General features: G+C 41.3%; 2 protein-coding genes across 2 annotated transcripts; both read left to right on the top strand.

The window, feature by feature from the left end:
* Window positions 1-7,233: 7,233 nt before the first annotated feature.
* On the top strand, window positions 7,234-13,691 carry tmem196 (transmembrane protein 196). Its single transcript, XM_084920113.1, has 5 exons — window positions 7,234-7,784; window positions 9,949-10,005; window positions 11,667-11,802; window positions 12,766-12,884; window positions 12,966-13,691. Exons 1-5 carry the CDS (start codon window positions 7,620-7,622, stop codon window positions 13,035-13,037), a joined length of 549 nt encoding a protein of 182 aa, XP_084776239.1. The 5' UTR covers window positions 7,234-7,619; the 3' UTR covers window positions 13,038-13,691.
* Window positions 13,692-16,858: 3,167 nt separating this feature from the next.
* On the top strand, window positions 16,859-20,497 carry polr1f (RNA polymerase I subunit F). The gene is made up of 4 exons (XM_084920051.1): window positions 16,859-17,192; window positions 18,550-18,691; window positions 18,928-19,136; window positions 19,350-20,497. The coding sequence occupies exons 1-4, from the start codon at window positions 16,891-16,893 to the stop codon at window positions 19,828-19,830; spliced, it is 1,134 nt and encodes a 377-aa protein (XP_084776177.1). The 5' UTR covers window positions 16,859-16,890; the 3' UTR covers window positions 19,831-20,497.
* Window positions 20,498-21,395: the final 898 nt, after the last annotated feature.

The following is a 21,395-nucleotide window of genomic DNA, read 5'->3' as shown; positions in this document are numbered from 1 at the left end:
TATCTTCGATTTCCTTCACTTATCTCGTATCCTGGGAGCAATGACAGATAGACATTTGCCCACTGCTACACTAATTATGTGCCGGCAGCCATATATCTCCTAGTGATTCTTAGTCACCCAGAGAAGCAGTATAATGGGCCTCTGGGGACGCCGTACTTCCAGGCTCTTCAGGAGATCTCGCATCTTTATCCACTTTGCTGGATAGGAGTACATATGTCTTCTATATCTGCACTCTGCTGCTGCATTGGTTCACTAAAATGGAAGAGTTTGTGGAAAAGCAGGATTTTATGATTGTTTTACTGGAGTTTCAGCTTTGTTCAGTGTAGCAATTCAGTACTACGAGACTAAATGATTTTTCAGAACTTTAAAGAACACCTTAAACATCTTCAAACTCGTAGAAGGCAGTTATTGTATTTGTTGTTTGTAACGAGTTGTTATTTGACTTGCTGTTGCTTTCCTACTGGCTTGAAGCACTCTGGCTATTTTCTCTGTTTTAGATTATTCTGTGTGAACCCTAGACATGACCTTGTTGGAAAATCACAGCAGATCAACAGTTTCTGAAATATTCAGACCGGCCTGTGTGGCTCACAACCATGCCACGTTTAAAGTTACATAAATCACCTTTCTTCATATTAATTCAACCTTGCTTTTTTCCATGTTTCTTCCCCTGCAGTGGCTCCCGCCCCACAGTTTGAGAACCACTGCTGTAGATCACCACACAGAAATGTACATGCACTCTTAAAATGCACACGGGAACAGTGTTTTGACTTTTGGCTGAGAACACGGAAAAAGAACAAAGAAAGGGAAAGAAAGAAAGGACGATACAATGAGACATTAAATTCTGCTGATATGGTGGAGACAAAATAATTAATTGGGTGGTGTCTGTTGGTTTGAAAACCAAAGCAATAAGAGAGAAATCTAGAGTGTCATCAAGTCTGCCATTGATCAGAAGTTTATTGGTTCACAGGCAGCAGGCCAAAAGCAACATCTTATCCCAAACTAATAGCAGCCTGCTGGACCAAGACAACAGCAATTCACTACTGTGAAACATTCTTACATAACCAAAGGTTTCACAAACATGGCAGAAAGTATTCCACTAATGTCTTAGGTCATCTTAGGTCAACTGAACTCCTCCTCTTGCTGTTTAGATATCCTGCCAACAAGTTTCTTCAAAAAGGTCTCAAAGACTTTAGAGTCAGACCTGTTACAGATCGTCAACTTTTCTTTAATGTCAGGTGTGTTTCCGGAACCACTAAAAACTGCTGTAATAAAAGCTATACTGAAAAAGGACAATCTTGACAAGACACAAATGAACAACTACAGGCCGATCTCAAATCTCCCATTTTTAAGTAAGATCATTGAAAAAGCAGTTTCTCAACAGCTCAATTACTTCTTAAAACAGAATAACTGCTATGATGCCTTCCAGTCAGGTTTTAGACAGAACCACAGCACTGAAACTGCTCTGACCAAAGTGTTCAATGACATATGTCTGAACACAGACAGCGGAAAAATGTCAGTCTTAGTTTTGCTGGATCTCAGTGCAGCATTTGATACAGTTGACCACAACATATTACTCAAATGACTGGAGAACTGGGCAGGTCTTTCAGGAACTGTACTAAACTGGTTCAAAACATACTTAGAAAACAGGAAATACTTTGTATCAATAGGTAACTTCACATCTGAGCAGACAAGTATCACATGTGGAGTTCCCCAAGGTTCCATCTTGGGACCCCCTCTGTTTAACATTTACATGCTCCCACTGGCACAGATTATAAAGAACAACAAAATAAACTATCACAGCTATGCAGATGACACACAAATATATATCACAATGTCACCAGGAGACCGAGGCCCTGTACAGGCTCTTGGTAAATGCATTGAGGAAATTAATGACTGGTTGTGCCACAATTTTCTCCAGCTAAACAAAAACAAAACTGAGGTAATAGTCTTTGGCGCCAAAGAAAAACGATTACAGGTCACCAGAGAACTTCAATCTATACATCTAAAAACCACAAACCAGGCGAGAAATTTGGGTGTAGTGATGGATGCAGACCTAAACTTAGAAAAACACATTAAGACAATAACAAAATCAGCTTACTATCACCTCAAGAATATATCAAGGATAAAAGATCTGATGTCTCAACAGGACCTGGAAAAACTAGTCCATGCATTCATCTTTAGCAGGCTTGATTACTGTAACAGCATCTTTACAGGTCTACCTAAAAAATCAGTCAGACAACTACAGCTCATTCAGAACTCTGCTGCTCGAGTCCTCACTAAGACCAAAAAAGTGGACCACATCAGTCCAGCTCTGAGGTCTTTACACTGGCTGCCTGTCCGTCAGAGGATAGACTTTAAAGTTCTGATGCTGGTCTATAAAGCTCTGAATGGTTTAGGACCAAAATACATCAGTGACCTCCTGACCCAGTATGAACCTTCCAGATCCCTCAGGTCATCTGGATCCAGTCTTTTATCAGTTCCCAGAGTCAGAACCAGACACGGAGAAGCTGCATTCAGCTTTTATGCTCCATATATCTGGAACAAACTCCCAGAAAGCCTCAGATCAGCTGAAACACTCAGTTTATTTAAATCCAGGTTGAAGACTCACCTATTCTCAGCTGCATTTGAATAAAGCACCAAATCCACACTTAAGCTTAAATTTCAAAACTAACATTTTAACTACTGATTTTATCTATTGTTCTGATTTTATCTGTTTTGATTTTATATACTGTTTTGTTTGTTTGTTTGTTAATTAGTTACTTTGTTTGTCTGCTTGTTTTAATCAATTTTAAATCATGCTTTTTATTTGTTTTTGTTTCTAATGTCTCTGTAAAGCACTTTGAATCACCTTGTTGTTGAATTGTGCTATACAAATAAACTTGCCTTGCCAAACTTGCCTAATGTTTATTTAATCTTTTTTATTTTATTCTGAAAAAGTGAAAGTTTGTGGTTTAGCATGTCTACATTATGAGACTCACTCAGACAGACAGCTGACAGAGGGAGAGACAAGACTATACTCACACTGAGCTGAATGGACACAGGTGGAAGTAAAGAGGGAAATGCAAAGACAGCAAAGACCCAAACACAGAAAGTTATCATCACAATAAAACAGGAAGTGAATATTTCTGAGAAGCACGTAGGCAACACCAGGGAAGAGAAATTCACAGAAACAAAGATGTGAGAAAGGGAAACAAAAACAAAACAGGAACCAAAAATCCATTTGTAAAAATTCATTATTAACGATGGACAAAAAAAAAACAGAACAATCTCACGTGAGGGACTTTATGAACTATATATAGTGTATGGCCAGGGTTTTAAACATAAGGCACGTGGACCAGAATTAGCCCAGCAAAAACTCCAATCTGGCCCACTAGATTTCTTTGGAAAATGTGAAGGAAGCCATACATTTGTGGACTTTTAAATGTATTTTAGTAAGTTTTGGATCTTTTCCTTCTGATAAAGACTCTCCCCATCGCTAGTCATACTACAGTAATAGATTACATTAAATAACAGAAAATTTCCCTTTTTTCACTACAGACTTTTTTCTTCTGTTTTTTCTACAGTGGGCCACCAAAAAGCACATTTGGTATTCGGCTTTGTAATTACAGCACCATCTGTGTGAGTGCAATGAGGTATCGGGATGATTTTTTCTGTATTTTTACACATTTATTTCTTACAATTTAAACCCAAAGATTAATGCTGACAGATGTTTTTCCATTTATTACAGCAGCATTTCTGTACTGCTGATATTGCACTTATTTTCTAATATTAATATATCTATATGTTATGTGTCTTTATGTGGCCCACGATGTAAAATGGGTTTCATATCCCTGGTGTATCGTCTCCTATAGCCTTTCATAACACAGTAACACAGTTACAAAAAATAATTTCCAATCATTCAAGTAATCATAGCATATATGGATTTCCAGCTTTATAGCTGGCTGTCGAACACATTTCAGCTGGTCTCCCCCTGGTTCAGTACATCTACAACTTCAAGAATTCAATCAACAGCTTGACAAAGACAAACATTGGAAGATCGTTCTCCCGACATTTGTAAGGAACACTCAGAGCTTAGTCCATATCTGTCTCTGTGACCTTTTCAAAACAAAGCACCTCACTGAAAGATTCTCCTAAATTAGTCCTTTTGATAATCTGTCTTAACCCAGCTGTCACTAGAGTCTTAGTGTAACATGTTGTCATCAACAAAGTACATTTCTGCCTGTCCCATGTCACAGCACCTAACATTTACACATGGCTCTTCATCTGCAACAAAAGCATCTACACACACAAACCAAGACAAAAAACCTTTGTCAACACATGACACATGACATGTTAGTACTCAACAAATACTAAACCAAAAAGCAGAAGCAGTGTGTGAAACGCTGAGTACACGCTTGCTGCCTCTATAGGAATCAACAGGGTAGGTATCAGTGAGCTGCTACTAATCGAATGCACTTAATTAACTGGTCATCAGCAAGTGTGAGCAACTCTGTAAAAGTAGAAGGTTTGCCATTCAGGTGTGTGTTCACACAATGCCAAGGAGGAAAACACCAGCAATGATCTCAGTATATATTTTGCTCTGTATCTCTAGTAATACAGAGCAAAGGCTCTTCTATAGAATCTCTATTTAAATATTTCCCAGACTTACTTCACTTGTTCTTTGTTTTCTATGTCTGCTTGAAGCATTCACTTTGAACTCACTCACCTGTCCCTAGAGTCCCCTCTGGCTTGTGAGGACACTCACCTCACTTATGCTGCTCTGTGAATAAAGTCTGCAAAGCTAGTGTCACACCGTCACGGTGTCTGTGTTCAGGTCCACAGTTCTTGTGAAGCCATGACAGTGTTGTTGAGAAAACAGTTCCCCAACAAAGTCTACTGAGAGCCGAATAATCGTGATATGCAGGCACATTATGATATATTAGCAAACCAAATGTCCAATTTTCTTCTCAAGCAGAAAATAATCATCGAAGACAAAAGCTGAGTTTTGGCCCCTGTTTCCTCGGATCTGTGGTATTCTAAAATAAGAAGATAAAAAATTGGCCAAACTGGATGTGCAGCAACGGGGAAGAAAGGCAGCAAAAAAAACTTTTTAGCCTTGCAATAATCAGAACTTGATTACATGCACACTACAGGCTAAAGTAAACTTAAGGACTGTGTGTGTTCACCATGCAGTTCATCTGCAGCAGCTGATACTGGAAGTGAACTCATGTTGAGCTCCGAGTAAACACTCCCCTGAAACAGCACAGCGTACAGTAACACAGCTCGATGATGCTGTATCCCACAGCAGCTGCTTAGCCTCTGTCAATCCATCATCGATCAGTTAGAAACCTTTACGTGCAGAAAACACATTTAAAAAGCCAGAATCAGTTAATTATCTTTATGCTGCTTGGCTAGCTCTACCATCTCCTGGAGGTGAGTTCAAATGTTTTGATTTTACGTAGTGGGAAAGGCGGTATGTGGGATTACTGAATATTTAGGCAATGTTGAAAAGGCTGGGAGCAGCGTGATGCTGTTTTAAGATGCTTTTTTTTTTGTTTTTGTTTGCTTATAACCAACAAGTCCAAAGGCGTTTTTCTGTTTTCTGCCTGTGTCTGGCACTTTTAAATCGCAGACCTCACTCATCTGATGTTTCTGAATGCATCCACCCTGAATATTAACCCTTTATCTCAGAATTTTATCTCTGATAAAGCATTAGCGTGACTAATGAGTAGGCGGGGCATTGGCCAAATGTAAAAGAAAACCCCCAAAACATGGTGTCTTGAAACCTCTACTTTGATTTTCACTCAAATCTGTGCAGTTCTATGGTGGCTCACAAAGAAGGTATCAGGTTGTCTCTGTAAGTTTTATTTACCTTTGCAAAGGCGTCAAACAACAATACACAGAACGACAGCAGTATCTTTGACCAAAGAGCGATTGTAAACCTACAATATTTATAGACACAAGTCATCAATCTGCCACGGTCACAGGATGCTGTTAGAACACCGTGTGATAAACATTAACTCGTACATCAGCATGTGCTGTAGCTGAAATATGACATGTAGACACAATAAGGCAATGCGGAGCTTGTTGTTCAGTTAGGACAGTTTGACACAGAGAAGTAGTTTAGTTATAAAATCTTCCACAACACTTTGAAATCGTCACCAGTTGTCTTTTACCGAAAGGTATTATGAGAATTTTCCCCAGCGTTGCCCCTGAGTCCCTCCTCGGTTTGAATAAGGCAAATGAGGCTTGTATGAGATATTTTAATTGGTGTGGATTCTGCACTGAATGACTGATGGAGTTCACATCTGTAACCCTTGTTTCATAACAGTATGAACTGTGGTCAAAATAAATCAATAAATTACAGTGGTTAAGTTTTTATTTAGAGACCAGCTCTGACATGAATTTCTACCCAACGTCCATTATTAGCATCATGATTGCAAAGCTTTGCTGTCCTTCAGCTTAAACAATCTATTTAATTCAATATAGCACACACGAAACAACTAATAAACCACTGGTTTGGTTCTTTCTTGACCCAGAAGCTGTAATTTTTAGTTTGCAGAACTAACACATGCTCAATTTCATGATAAATTCATATTTAAAAAAAAAATTTGTCACATTTTCACAAATAACAGCGAGTCACCTTCCTCTAGAGTCTTGTTTTCCACATCAGCTTCAGATTACGTCACTCAAAATGTCCCATGTTGCTTAAATATTTATGAGTTGATAGAGAGCAGAGATCACAGCAGATGCTCACGATCTAAACTAACACTCACTGTTATTGAGTTAACCATATTAAATGCAACTTCCTTCAGGTGAAACTCTCAGAAAAGCGAATTAAATCCAGGAATAGAAGAGCGCAGAAGTGTGAAAACATGGTTAATCATTTCTGGTTGTAGACATGCACATGCTGGAAAAGCAGAGTCACGAGCTGTCACCTTCTTAATCAAAGACTGTAAATATCACTAAAGAATAAATAAATCTACTACCCAGAGCTGGAACTAATATATAAAGAGAACAAAACTGAGTTCCAGAATGTTTGAAGAAAACAACAAAAACAAACAAAAAAACAAGAACTAAACAAGTTTTTTTCAGTTTTTGATAAAATAATCGCTGTTCTGTTTTATCCATTTATAAAACTTACATATCAGTGTAGCTTTTATATTTATATTTAAGTGACAGGTGTTTCCTGTCTGTGGTTCCATTTAACGAACGTCACCATATATTACGTTTCATCGCTGTGGGCGGAGGTTGAGACTCACGAACTCCTAGTAACGGCCCTGGATGTGCACGCGTGCACTGTTTGTGTGTGTATATGGGTGCATGCTTGCGCGCGCGCCATGGCGTTTAAGTACCCTGGACAGCGCCGTGCGTTGTGCATAGAGGAACTTCAGCCGAACGCTCCTTTACCACAATAATCTCCAACCAGAGAGCCAACGCTTCCCCCACCTCCTTGTTTAAATAGTTTGTTAGCCGCTTCTGTAAGTTCGCTCGTCTTCTCTTTGCGCTTGGATACACTTTTTTCGCCTCTTCCAGTCGGATATGAAGCAGTAGAGCAGCGCCGCCCTCGGAGCATCGAGAAGCGGACTCCCGCCTCAGCGCCTCCCTCCTGCTGGAGCTGGAGAGATGCCCGGGGCAGGATGTGCTCCAGCCGCAAGATTCTGTGGAGCCTGCTCCTGCTGTCCTTGGTGGAGGTGGGCCTGGGTGTGGCGAGCATCGTCCTGGGAGCAGTGGGCATCAGCTGGGTCCGGGGCGATCATAAACCGCAGCAGGGAGACGCTTCTCCGGTCTGGAGTGGACTCTGTGTACGTCCTTGGAGCAACTCTTGTCGCTACTTTTTGTCTTTGTCTCACTTCCCCAGAGGATAAGTATCTCCAGGGATCGTGCTGAAAGATGAGACCGTTAAAACTCAAGGGAATTACCTTGCTCTTTATAGAGCCTGCTAGAGACAGCATGTGCTGCATGTCTGTAAGCATTAGAATATCAAAATAAGGGAAACATATTCTGGTCATATAAGGGCTAAAGGACTAGACTAGAACTTTAATATATTTATACACCATAAATTACAGCACCTAGGTTAACACTGATATTTAAAATGTGCAGAAAATCAAAGAAAAATCTGAAAGATTTTTGTATTTTTCCCTCTAAAATTTCTCAAAAAACTAATTGACTCCAAATATTTTTGCTCCTATCAAATAAATCCATTCTGCTTACAGAAATTCTTTGTTTGAAAAAGTGGAATTTCTGTTCATATTTGTGGTTGTTTTCAAACTTTCAATACCTGGCGTGGTTTTGCTGACACAGCTTCATATGGTATTTGCCTATAAAAGGCTGGCAGACACACAGCCATTTGGCCTGGCGCACTGGAGCTAAAGATTGGCTTTATTAATTGATGCTTGATTTACTGCTCATTGCTTGGAAGGGTCGGAGCTTTTAGACCCATCTACGTCCTCTCAGTCTATTGAATGTGTCTGCTCCTGTTTCTGCGCTGCTCTGAGCCTCATTGTCTCGATTTTGCCTCAGAACATTTAAAAAGTTTTGTTCCTGGCATCTTAAGCAGCCACATACCTTGAATCATCTACTTTACTGTGACAGTCGCTCCAGCGGGGGATATATAGTCTATCTGTCAGCAGTTATAGCTGAGAATTACTATAAATGCCAGGAGCTGAAGCACTATGAGTCATAAAGAGTCATATATAACATTATCATCGGTGTGAGACGGCTGATTTGAAAGACTGCTTAAGTGTAAATTTGCGGGTGTGCATCAGACGGAGAAAAAAAAGCATTTACTGATATATCACAGTATATAGGTTCCATATCTGGGCGTGAGTGCACTTAAAGTGCGCGTGACTCCAACAGTGTAGATGAAGTTCCTGCAAAGATGTTATGCAACGGGTCGTCTGTGAGTTCAACCACGCAGCTGTTGAGCTCTGTCTGCTGAGTCAGCCACCCAACAGTCCAAGAGTTTCAGTCTTCTTTCGGGACCTGGGAATTATTGTAACCCACTGACCGGTGACTTTAGAGGACACTGACTCTCCAACCTTTAGTGCCTTATTGTGTTGAAACAGTGTGCATTAATAATTTATCATTTCTGCAACTTTGGATTAAGTTTCAGAACAGTGGAGCAGTTTGGGTTTTGGTTTGTTTTTTTGCAATGAACAGCAAACCTGAATCGTGAGAGTTTTTGTAAAACAGGAGAATTGTCTATTTAAAAGATCTCCAGTTTTGAAAGCAGGCAGAGCCCTAAAATGATAAAATCATATATTTTAATCTATCTACTGTCTAATTACCTGATTAGGTGAATAGGGCAGTATAGTTATAAGATTGTAAGAATGTTTTTACAGTGAAACAAGAAACTAAACCACAATTTTAAACTGGCAAATATTATCCTATAAAGTACATATAGTACTTTAATGACCTAAAGTACACATGAAGATTTGTGTGTGTGTGTGTGTGTGTGTGGGTGGGTGTGTGTGTCAGCTCAACAACTTGATCCATAGGTAGGAGACTTTATAAAGAGCTGAAAGCTCTTGAGGGACTCTAATAAGTGCACCTGGCTCTTAGAAATATTTATCCATCCATTTTGTTCTCCTTATCCAATTATCTATGGTTGGGGTGGGGCTGGAGTTTATCCCAGCTGCCATAGGGCGAGAGGCGAGGCTAACACGGAGAGGCTGTCTAGAAACATTTATATATTAAATAATAATAACCAGACAGTGTAAATTATCCTGAAATAAAAAATAAGAGGGCGTGTCTCCTTTTTCCACCAAGATCCTTCTGGAAATGTTATTTTTAGAGGGAGAAAGCCACACGTGAATAACTGATTTCAATGACTGTTATTTTCAGCATTTCCCATTGTTGCATCAGGGACGGGTGCCATAAAAAAAGAAACATCTAAAAATTTCTCATGACAAACTAACTTGAACTCACAGAGGTGTTAATTTACTTGCTGTCTTTCTTTGTTTCCAGTTTCTGGTCTGCGGGATGTGCGGAGTGCTGTGTGCTCGAAAGAGGACTGGCCTTATTGTAAGTACATAGATACTGAATGAGCTCGGTTTATTTCTCCAAGTAATTTCCTTTTTTTTAATGTCTGTTAGTCTGTAGTGTACAAACAACAGGAGCCCTATGTGAATGCAGTGAAATGATATGATGCACATTCCAGGTCATTAGTTAGTGATTCACATACTGAGCTATTTCCAGATGGTACCAGTTTCTAGGAATTAGGCAGAGACACCAGGAAATAGTTCGAGAAGGCCTGTAGCCTTTGCTAGAGGTAGAAGGTGGATTTTGTTTTTTTAGCTTTGAACTGAGCCAGGTTGTTTTCTTGTTTCTACCTTTTATGCTGAGCTCAGTCAAGCTAACTGTCACGTGCCTGGGAGCCTTTTTCATTCAGTATTTGCTGGAATTATGATGCAGATGTCTTCTGTTGTGGATGTCAGATGCAAAGTCATCTGTATAAGGAATACTGAACGCAAAGCATACACAAAGTCTGCATATTCGACAATGAAAGAACTCCTAAAGGTGTGTGTGTGTGTGTGTGTGTGTGTGTGTGTGTGTGTGTTGCAGCAGGTGCAGTCAGTGTGCTCTGAGAGAGACATCTGAGGAAATAAGAGGAGACAAGCAGTCACCTCTCTTCCCTTTCGGTCGCTCTTTCTGTCTTTATTACAGTCTCTCAGTGTCTCCCAGTCCTGGTGTTTCTCTCTGACTCCCTGTCTCCTGCAGGGAGGAGACTAATGATGGATCAATGTCAGCGCAATCTGCTGTAACAGAGACATCCCTCAACCTTTCTTTCCCCCCATCTCACCCTGTCCAACTTTTGTCTCCCTGTCTATCTCCTCCTACTCATGCTTTTCCTTTTTTTCATCACTATATCTATCCATCTGCCTCTTCCATTCACTCTGTCCCGGCCGTTATGTCGACGCTGCGACTCTCTCCATTTTTCTCTCCATCTTCCTCCGGCGCCCTCCCCATGTCTGCCTGTGGGGTGATGATTGCATTAGGTTGGTTTGGCTCCGGACCCCTGCCAGCCACTTTCCACACTTCCCTGGGTAACGACTGAAATAGGAGATACCGTTTTCCATGTGGTTAAAGGCACTAACGGCATCTGCACAGGGAGTGGCGAAAGAGGGCTTGCACTCCAGATGGAATACAAACACATTCACAATTAGTGGGAAGTATATGAATCATCTGGATTTTATTATCTTGATAAGAAGGTGATGGAAGTCTAACCGTTTTCTCATCAGATTCTACCCAGAAACAAATAAATAAAAAGATGAAAAAATCGGATTCTGAAACTGGGATTTAGTTTTCCCGGTTCCGATCACAATTTCCGGAGGAGTAATCCGTAAAATGCGATTCATTAAACACACAAATCAGACACACACTTTAACACAGACACGCACACACAAATACAGCAAGTGAGTGATGCAAGCATATTTACAAGCCGCACATCGCTCCTGGAACAGGCAGTCGGCTTTGAGAGTGATCCAATTTTCTAATGGCGAATGAGATTTATTTTGACTGATAGGCATTACTCATCGCCGCAGCCTCGTTCCAAAACAGCAGAATGATGGAGATGGAAGCTCAGTAGTAATTTGTATATCTCCGGTCTCATCGCATTTTGTCACTTGGTTTACAGATTAGTTGATAAGGTCTCAATTTTGCAGCTTACCCCCCTTGTCTTTCAGATGATCCTCTTTTCAGCGTGCTGCATCTGTGGTCTCATTGCCGGGATCTTAAACGTCCAGTTTGTTCGGGCACTGAACAAACGGCCAGACAAGATGCAAACAATTCACCTGGCTGCAATGACTCTGGCTTGTCTAGGTAAAAATAATAACAAGGATGCAAGACGTAACACAATCTGATGTGACGCAATTGAAAACAATTCATGTCTTTGTCTATTTTTCATCGTAAGATAAGAATGTTATTAGTCTCTGTTCAAGTATTTGAAAGGGACTAAATGTGGGGGTAAAGATAAAGCTTCTATTTATTAGTCACCTGTCAATACTAACAGTATACCAAGCATTTCTTATTACTGCTAATCACATTTATCTCAGCTCTATCTCAACAACTCTCCAGTGCTCCTCCACCCTCCCCAAAAAAGCTTTGTCAGTTTTATTCAGAGAAGAAGTGCCTCTTCATTTCTTTTCTGAAGGTCTGCCGGCGTACTAGTCGCTCCATGAGGTTGTGCTTGGAGCTAAATGTTGATGCCAGTGTTAATATGGATCCTTTAGTAGGTATGTAACAGTTTTAGCATGCAAACCACATTAGGGACATAATATTTGCTAGTTAGCGATACATCAAAGTCATTTTGGCTTAAAGAAATTGTCAGGGATTAAATGCCCTAGAAGTCTCTGAATGGGGCCATAATTTCAAAAGTAATCAACCAGCAACTGAGTCCATAAGCCCATTAGGAGAGAATTTACCGAGGACATAAATCAAGAGCGAGGTAGTTTAATTTTCTCATAGATATTATTACACACACACACTCACAACTCTGAATTGGATAAGTGGCAGAAAATGGATGGCTTGATAACTAAATAACTGAAATCAAACGAGGCATTGCAGCGTCGGCTTCACTTGTACCCGAAGGCTACGTCCATCTTTTATGCAGTCCATATACAGACTTTGGCTGAGACAACAGAACTTCATAAGTGAAACTCTTTCCATACTAGCACTAAAAAATAGAAATCAGACGATCATCCAGTACAGTATGTTTTATCCTCTGGGGACTGAGTCTTTTTCTGTTCACTTCTGTGTAAAATTTCCTTTTCCGGTCTTATCCAGGGATCTCGACCTGTACCTTATCCACGTGGCTGACTTGTCGTCTGGCAAGCTCGGAGCAGCAAAGGATGTTCTTGGAGAGGGAACACTCGCTACATCATTCCCATGAGATGACAGAGAAGGTAGTAAACTGCATGATTCATCTTTAGCTGCTGTCGGAAGTTTTTTTTCTAAGCAGGTTTGTGTTTGTGCGTCTCTAACAGGAGGTCCTGGACAACTCCAGTAATGGTATTCCTCAGATCTCCTATAATGGACACACCGCGGCGTCTCCTTGAGGAAGTTTCAGCAGGAGGTGACTTGCGGACTTAAACAGAAGCAGTTACTAAAACTCATGCTGTCACGCAGCTAATGCAGCTTGTAGTAGACTGCATTTAACTGTATCCTGACTGCAGGAACTGAACCATATTTGTCGCCTTGGAACCCGTTTACCTGCTGACTGATGAAACGGAGAGCATGAAGGAGCCGTTTGTGCTTCTGAATATTATGCAAACATGGGTTCAAATACCTTCGGTTTAAATCTCACCAAAGCCGGGATGGTGAGCTGCGGTTTGGATGACAAATGAAGCGACAGACATCTGCGTGAAATCCTCCAATTTGTGAGCGTGAAGGATACATTTCATCCAGTCAGATCAAAGCGATGAGCACAAACCAAGCATGCAACTGATTCACTTGTTTAGAAGAGCTATTTCAGTCTCATCGTCCTTATTCTCTCTCTCTCTGTCATGTTATTGGTTTATGGAATCCAGATCTTGAGATAGCCTTTGGTAAACTGTATGTATCATCTGATAATGGAATGCTTTGAGAGAAAAAAGTTACAGTGATGCACAATGTACTGTATGTATCCATGCTTGTAAATCAAACATATTTTTATAATGCTTCTTATAAAGTTCATTCAATTCAAGTACGACTAATAAAAGAATTGCACAGTCTTGCATTTTGTTTTACTGTTGCTCTGTTAAATACATGTTGAGATGAATTTGGTTTTATGATCACAGTTTATGCAGATTAGCCTTTTTTTAATTATACAGTTGCCAATTTGTGTGTTTATAGTATATGAACACACATGTTTGTGGAAGTGTGTTTGTGTTTGTGAGGTTTGAGTAAAAATGTGATGGGAGTGACTTTTCAGTTTGTAAGCCAGAACCGTATTTAAATGACTCAGTCATATTAACGAGATCCAGGTGTTTTTTAAAAACAAGAAAAACAAAACACACACAGAGCAACCATCTCACACCTTGTGGGCTATCTTCAAGCTCAGGTCCTCTACCAGAACCTGGGAGCTTGAGGGTCCTGCGCAGTACCTTTGCTGTTTCTAGGACTGTGCTCTCCTGTACACAGATCTCGGGTGTTGTTCCTGGGATCTGCTGGACCTACTCGCCCTGTTCAGGGAGTCACTGCACAGAGTAATCCGATTACCACTGGGACCACTGTTACCTTCACCCTCCACATCTTCTAGAGTTCCTCTCTCAGCCAGTGGTACTTCTCAAGCTTCTTGTGATCCTTCTTCCAAATTGCTATCACTCGGTATACAGTCGTCTTCCTCTGTTTGTCCACCACTACTGGTTGGTTAGCCGTCACCAGTTTGTCTGTCTGTATTTGGAAGTCCCACAGGATCTTAGCTTGGTCATTCTCGACAACCCAGGGGGTGTGTCCCATTTTGATCTTGGGACTTCAAGGTGGTACTCAGCACGGATGTTTCTGTATCCTATGTCGGCCACTTGGTTATGGCGTTCCACGTATGCCATGCCTGTCAGCATCTTGCATCCTGTTGTTATGTGCTGGATTGTCTCAGGGGCATCTTTATACAGCCTGCACCTGTGGTCTTACCTGGTGTGGTAGACCCCCTCTATGGATCTTGTACTTAGAGCTTGTTCCTGTGCTGCCATTGTTGGTGCCTCTGTGCTGTTGCTGTCTTTCAGTCCAGCTTTGTCTACCACTTGTATGATTTCTGGATTTCAGCCACTTCCTCTATCTGCCGGTGGTACATACCATGCAGTGCCTGTCCTTCCATGATGGTCCATATTTTTTGTGTTATACCTCATCAGTCACTTATTGCAATAGTAGTTGCATCTTGTGGATGTTGGAGCACTGAAGTTCAAGTAGTTTTGATGTTAGTCTAAATGCTGGGTGTCAAAGAACCCATAGGTCCCACATCTTCATGTAATCCCTGTGTAATACCATCCACCAGTTGTCTATTTTCTCTTGTAAACGCATGCCTTATACTTGTCCTTCTTTCATTTTATGTGCCATTTTATTTATTGAGTTATTTACAAACTATGTACTGATGCACTATTTCCTCTACCACATTTGTCCCCAATATATTTAACATTTTTAATTTCTTTATCCAGTATGGTTCTTTTATAACTAAGCTATTAAATAATGATAAAATCAGTAAATAACAAGGGAAGTTATATTGAAAAATACATAACAGGGGAATTTATAGAGATTGAATTAAATACAAAGAAAATCACAATATCCATGTTGATATCCATGGATATAATGACAATAATATATTTGTTGGGTTGAATTTTAGATTTTGGCAGTTCCAGTCCTTCATAGCATCATCAATTCAGAAAGCCACTGCATTCTTATGAGACCACAGTTTAAGGCAATGATGATGCTGTTCAGGGTTCCCACACTTGTCGTAAAGTTAAGTGACAAAGTAAATCAGTTTCATAGCACACGTCAGACCTGCAAGCTTAAAATGCTTCACAGAGGAGGAAGAGCAATAAAAACCTGTTTCCTCCACACACATGCTTGCACACAAACACAGCTGTGACCTGTTATGAAGATAAGCTCTGACAACATCATTGCTGCTCAGCACCTCATTACAGTGTTTGCCAACTCCAGAGAGAAGCTCCAAACAGAGATGTGTGTGCATCTGCGTGCATTTATGCATGTTTGTGTGTTGACTGGGGCCCACAGCAGCAGAAGCCACAGGGAGCTAAGAAACCATGCACTATTTATCACCGTGACAGCAGACAGGAAAGGGCCATGGCTCCTAACAGAGCACCGGGTCTGCGATTCCTGTGAGAGTGTGTGTGATAAAGAGAGAGAAACGCTGAATCATGTGACCTCCTGCGGTGCTGCCCTGTCAGAAAACAGTAACACTAGATTCATCTGTGCATGTGTCAGGATATTTCCAGTGTATGCCTGTGTGTATGGCTGGACACGCTGCACTAGTTGCACTAATTGACACCTCAGGTCACCCTAATGATCTTAATGTGGCTCTGCGGGTGAGAATGGGATACAGAATCAATACAGATCATCTCCTACCACACGAGCTCCCTAACAGCATCCCTGCTAGGACTATCAGGGCCGAACTTGTAGATTACATAACAAAGGGCATCAGGTAACTTACGTAAGCATCATAACAGCTACTTACAACAGCAAAGCCGCATGGTGTTCATTTTAATTTGCTAAAATTTTGTCTAAAGTTAAAAGTGATGCCGGTGAATGCCTGGGCCTACTTCTGCAGGAGGTTTCTTCCTGTTAAAGAGGAGTTCTTCCTTCCCACTGCCGCCAGGTGCTTGCTCAAATGAAACACATTTATCTGTGGCTGCAGTTACTTTGCAGGACTAAATTTTATTTATAAATTTAAAATGTGAAAATGAAATAGCCACTCAGAATAAGTTCACCATGTTACATAGGACATTCATTATTTAAGCTAACAGACAGTTTGGCCACATGCAACATTTAAATCCATCAACATGTTATGCCAGGAAACATTAAAGCATTACTGCACACAGACTTGCCATGTACAGCCATTAAGTCTGCAGTCGCTCATTTATAATCGTTAAAGAGTGTAAAAGTGTTTTGATGATGATTCAGTCTGTGCTCTGCAGACAAAAGGGGCAGTGAGTTATACAATTCTTCATATTTTCTAATGCTTTCAAGGATTTTACAATATTTCTGTGTCTAAAAAAACAATTAAACACAATACTTTTTGACAATCATTACTTAAAGATAGTGAATGGGATCTAAAATAAACTATGAAATAAGCTTGCAGTATGAAGTTTGTGGAGGGCGCTTCTCTTCTTCACCAGCAGGGGGCAACAATAACAAATGTTTTTAACAGCAGTTCAACGGAAGTCACCTCTTGTTTGTCTTCCGGTCTTTCTACGCAGCATGGCGAATTTGGAGCATGGTGAGGAAAACCCAAAACATGTGAGAATGTCCGGTGAAACTCCCGACGCGTCCGTCCCGGACCAGGCGGCCCAAGGGACCCCAGCACCGGTAAACACTGCTGCCGCTCTCCCGTTATCGATCCCGTCGTTCGCCGCTGCCTCCGAGCTGTTGTCAGCGCCCTACTCGTGTCTGGTCATGAACACCCACCGGAGACACATCGCCCTGCCGCCCGTGTATCTGAACAAGAAGAAGACGGGGATAAAGGAGGAGCTGGAGGCCGAGCTGCTCAAGTTCTCTCAAAGGTGCTTCTTTTTTTCCCCGCCGACGATTTTATCCAGTCAACAAAGCATTTTGAGCCGGACAGTCCACTTTCCCACGAACACAAACACGCACACGAGCTGTGATGTCCTCTAGCCGCTGAGTTTTCGTGTTGCTGTCTCCTGTGTTGTAAAAGAACCTAGTAGCTAATCATGAAACATCCTGTTAGGTCCTTTATCGGACACAGACCTGCTGACGAGGTGGTGCTTTTAGGGGTTAAGAAGGTGGTGTTGGGAGGCTGTCACTGAAATGCAGACTTTTAGCTTTAATTCAGGGACTTTAACAAAATCAGTGCATCGATTGTCCGGAAAATACAGCCATAGACACACAATCTAACTCAGTTTAAATGTGTTTTTAAATCCTTTACAGTCAATGAAAGTCTAAAAGTCATGAACGTCACATCACCAACTGCTGTTTCTTTCTTTGAGAAGCTCTACCAGGTCTTTACTGCAGCCACCAGTTGCTGCTTATTTGTGGGCAATAACTGAATTCAGTTGTTTGTTCAGTAACTGAAAACTTGCTGTATTTAGTAGAGATCAGGTGACTGATCCATTGGCCATTGACGATTGTCTCTGCTCTTTGCCTCGGGAAACCCTTGGGTTTGTGATTTGCAGTGTGCTTCGGGCCATTGTCCATTTGCACCGTGAAATCAGTTTTGCAGCATTTGTCTGAATCTGAGCAGAGACGATCGCCAGGTCGTCCTGCTGTCACATCATCTATAAACACCAGTGATCCGGCTCCACTGGCAGCCATGCGTGCTCATGCTTTAACACGTCCTCCACCGGGATGACGGATGATTTTGCTCTGTCTTATAGCTTTACTTTGGTTTTTCAGCTTGATGAAGATCATCTTTGTGTGCACTGATATCTCTATGGGCCACATAATGATAGTTCCAGTGAACAGCTACAAAATACAAGTTTAAAATTCTTTATTCTCCAGATTCTTTATCTGCTTAATTTATTGTTTAACACAGAGAGAGCAGGCCTCTCCTGGCTAAAAACAAACACCTGTTACTGTCCTGTTACTTGTGAGCCTCTGAAACTTGAGGATTAAACAGTTAATGTAATTATTTTGTTAAACCCCTTGAGTTAAAGTTTATAATCTGAACTTGAATCACATCTTAATTGTTTGTTTTAGAATCCACTGTGGTGCTCTGCAGAGGTAAAAGTACCAACAATGTGTGATTGTCTGCAGAATGTATTTTATGCATGAATCACTGCGTGCGGCCTTTTTAAATCCTTTCATACACCAGTCAGCTTTTAAAAGCATTAAAGTAAAGCATTGCCAGTTTAAATAAACTGTTAATGCACGAGATGACCCTGTTACTGTTGTCTCTTTCAGTCTGAACGGAGTCCCCTTAGCCTACGACAACATCAGGATAGTGAGACACCTCGGAGACATTTACGACGACAGCGGCTACGTCCACGTGGACGTGGAAGCCAACTTTATTGTTTTTCAGCCACAAAAAGGACAAAAACTACGGGTGAGATTTACATTCACATTATTTAGTAGAAGCAGAGAAGCTGACAGGACCTTACCTGACATATAGTGTCTGTTAAGAGAGACCTGCACTTTTCAGTGTTTACTATTGTTGTAATATACAAGTGACATATTAAAACCTGGGGCTTTGAGGCGTACCTGTATTTTGTGGGAGTGATAAATTGCCTCTGATAAAATACAATAACTAACAGCGTGTATCACGTATTCGTCTGTTTGTAGGGTAAGGTAAATAAACTGGGAATAAGCCACGTGGGCTGCTTGGTGCACGGCTGCTTCAACGCCAGCATTCCCAGACCGAATCTGGTTACTGTGGAAACATGGAGAGACGCGGGGCCGAGGATTGGATCGGAGGTGGAGTTTGATGTGACGGCGCTCGACGCCGAAACTGCTGGGGTGCTGCTAATCAGAGGACGACTGGAGAAGACCAGGCAAGTGTGCAGTATCAGTGATGATGATTTTAGTAACTTCGGGGCAAAACTAAAGGCCTCAGTATGCTCGCCGCTTTGTGGCTGCCGGTAGCATCATCACACCAGTAGTCACTGCAGTTTTCTCCTGAACGATAGGCGAGCAACTCAGACCTTCACATCAGCGCTGGTATGGCGCTGGCCTATATTGATTGTTTTTGTCTTTGTGTGCCTCAGGGTGCAGGAGCTGCTGGCCATGTGTGAGGGCACAGAAACCAGTGTGCCTGCAGGCGAGGAGGACCCAGAACCCACCCAGGATGCTTCTCAAGAAACCCCGAAGAAGAAAAAGAAAAAGAAGAAAGTCAAAGAAGAGGAGATAGAAGAAGAGATACCAACCATATCTGCATGCCAGCTGGACAACGGTGTAACACCAGAGCCGAATGGGATGAGGGATGAGGTAAACGGTAATGAAGCCGCAGAGAACAACAAAAAGAAGAAGAAAAAGAAGAAGGAAAAACGTATAAAAGAAGAGGAGGAGGAGATGGATGTCTCTCAGGTGGCGGTCCACGGGAGCGACTCCAGCGGTTACATTAGTGACAAGCCAAGCAAGAAAAGGAAACGTGAATCAGGAAACGATGTGACATCATCTTTTAGTGAAGATCCCGACCCGGTGAAACCAAAGAAAAAGAGAAAAGTCAAAATAGAGCATCATGCCTAAAAAATGGTATCTTTACAAATTAAGTGAAACATTTGGAATAATCAAGGACATACTGAGTGTGTTAGTGATAGCGACGGCCCTGGAGGAATATCCTGACGTGCCTTAATCATTAAAGAGCCTGACTGTTATCCCAAAGTTGGCTCCTCGCCTCATAAACATAATGTCGTACATGCAAGAGAACATGGAAATGAGAGATCAGGAGCGGGCTTGACAGATTTTCCTCACTTGTAGTTCCAGGCTTCGCCACATGGTGGAGGCAAACTGCTTCTTACAATCAGTCTGGCAGACAAAAATCCAGAGGCAAAAACTCACCAGCAGAGACGGTTTGATCATCTTTTGCTTTGCTGCTGTTTTTATATGTTTTCTCCTGCTCAGCATTTAAGAAACAAAAGCCAAACGACTAATGCTGCCCAGCTGACTTCTAGACTTTGGCTCATGCTTCCATACAGGTCTTAAACAAATTGTTCTGATTGTGACTGCAAACCAAGGAGAACATGTTTTACTTAAATCCACAGTATTCAGTGAAAGGCCTGGAAATTAATCAGGCACAGTGACAGTGAAGCCATGAAATATTACTTTCGTGTCGCTCACTTCCTTTTGTCTTTAAACGGATTTTCTTTGACCGAGAGCAGAAATTAGCTGGCAATAAAAAAATATATTATTCTCACCCCTTTAAAGAGTTCTTTATTTTGATATTTTGTCATGATGTCTACTTTTCAGTGATTATTTGACACACCTGTGCTATGTAAACACACTCCTGAACAGCGCTTCGATTTCAGAGAGACAGAAATTCCTGTATTTTTGCAGTGTGCCGTGAAAAGTTTTGCAGCAAGCTCTTTTGCTTTGACCGATGGGAGGCGAGTGATAAAAAGCTGAGAGATAAGACTAAAGATCTAAGTGTTTTCTTTACTCTCTCACTCACACACACACACACACACACACACACACACACACACAGAGTGAGGGAGAGAAATCCTGCTTTTCAGTGGGGAGTCTAATTAGCTGTTAGGTGCTAAGAGTTGGAGAGCTTATCGGAAGCTGCCTAAGAGGAGAGATAAGGGGAAGCGATTAACTTGGCTCATTTTCATCAGTCACACCTGATCTTACTTTTCTGTCATCTGCATGAGCTGCACCATCTGTGTGTGCATCTTTTGTGGGTGGACAGATCGGAGAACACTGCAGAGAGCCATTCAAAAAGGTCTTTAAAAAAAGGGGCTGCTTGTATCCAAAGGATCCAGTCTGACAAGAAACAACAGCAAAACTTCATCGTGAACTTTTTTTAAACTGTTTATCAATCATACACTAATAGAAAAAAAAACATTAATAAGAAAAACTTGCGAAATATTTCCATTTTTCTTTTAAATCTTCAGCTGTCTGTACACAGTGTTGCTTAATTTTATTGAGGCTTGCAGAGATGTTTTTAAGCACAGCTCTCTTAAGGTCCCACCACAGCATTTCAGTCAGGTTCAGGTTGGAGCTTTAGTTGGAGGAGGACAATCAAGGGTTTGCAATGGGTCCTTTTGTTGTAGATTCACTGCTGTGCTTGGGAACATTGTCCTGTTGCA

Source organism: Perissodus microlepis, chromosome 22 (assembly GCF_051167445.1).
Source record: "Perissodus microlepis isolate ML-2025 ecotype Zambia chromosome 22, ASM5116744v1, whole genome shotgun sequence".
NCBI lineage: Eukaryota > Metazoa > Chordata > Actinopteri > Cichliformes > Cichlidae > Perissodus > Perissodus microlepis.
The sequence above is the reverse complement of the archived record's forward strand: the minus strand, read 5'-3'. Positions and strand labels throughout refer to the sequence as shown.

What these genes read in the sequence shown, in the direction of transcription:
- tmem196 (XM_084920113.1), top strand. Translation starts at nt 7,620, where the DNA reads ATGTGCTCCAGCCGCAAGATTCTGTGGAGCCTGCTCCTGCTGTCCTTG. An exon ending in GAAAGAGGACTGGCCTTATT is followed by an intron (nt 10,006 to 11,666) that starts GTAAGTACATAG and finishes CTTGTCTTTCAG; the next exon opens with ATGATCCTCTTTTCAGCGTG. An exon ending in AATGACTCTGGCTTGTCTAG is followed by an intron (nt 11,803 to 12,765) that starts GTAAAAATAATA and finishes GGTCTTATCCAG; the next exon opens with GGATCTCGACCTGTACCTTA.
- polr1f (XM_084920051.1), top strand. Translation starts at nt 16,891, where the DNA reads ATGGCGAATTTGGAGCATGGTGAGGAAAACCCAAAACATGTGAGAATG. An exon ending in CTGCTCAAGTTCTCTCAAAG is followed by an intron (nt 17,193 to 18,549) that starts GTGCTTCTTTTT and finishes TGTCTCTTTCAG; the next exon opens with TCTGAACGGAGTCCCCTTAG. An exon ending in GGACGACTGGAGAAGACCAG is followed by an intron (nt 19,137 to 19,349) that starts GCAAGTGTGCAG and finishes TGTGTGCCTCAG; the next exon opens with GGTGCAGGAGCTGCTGGCCA.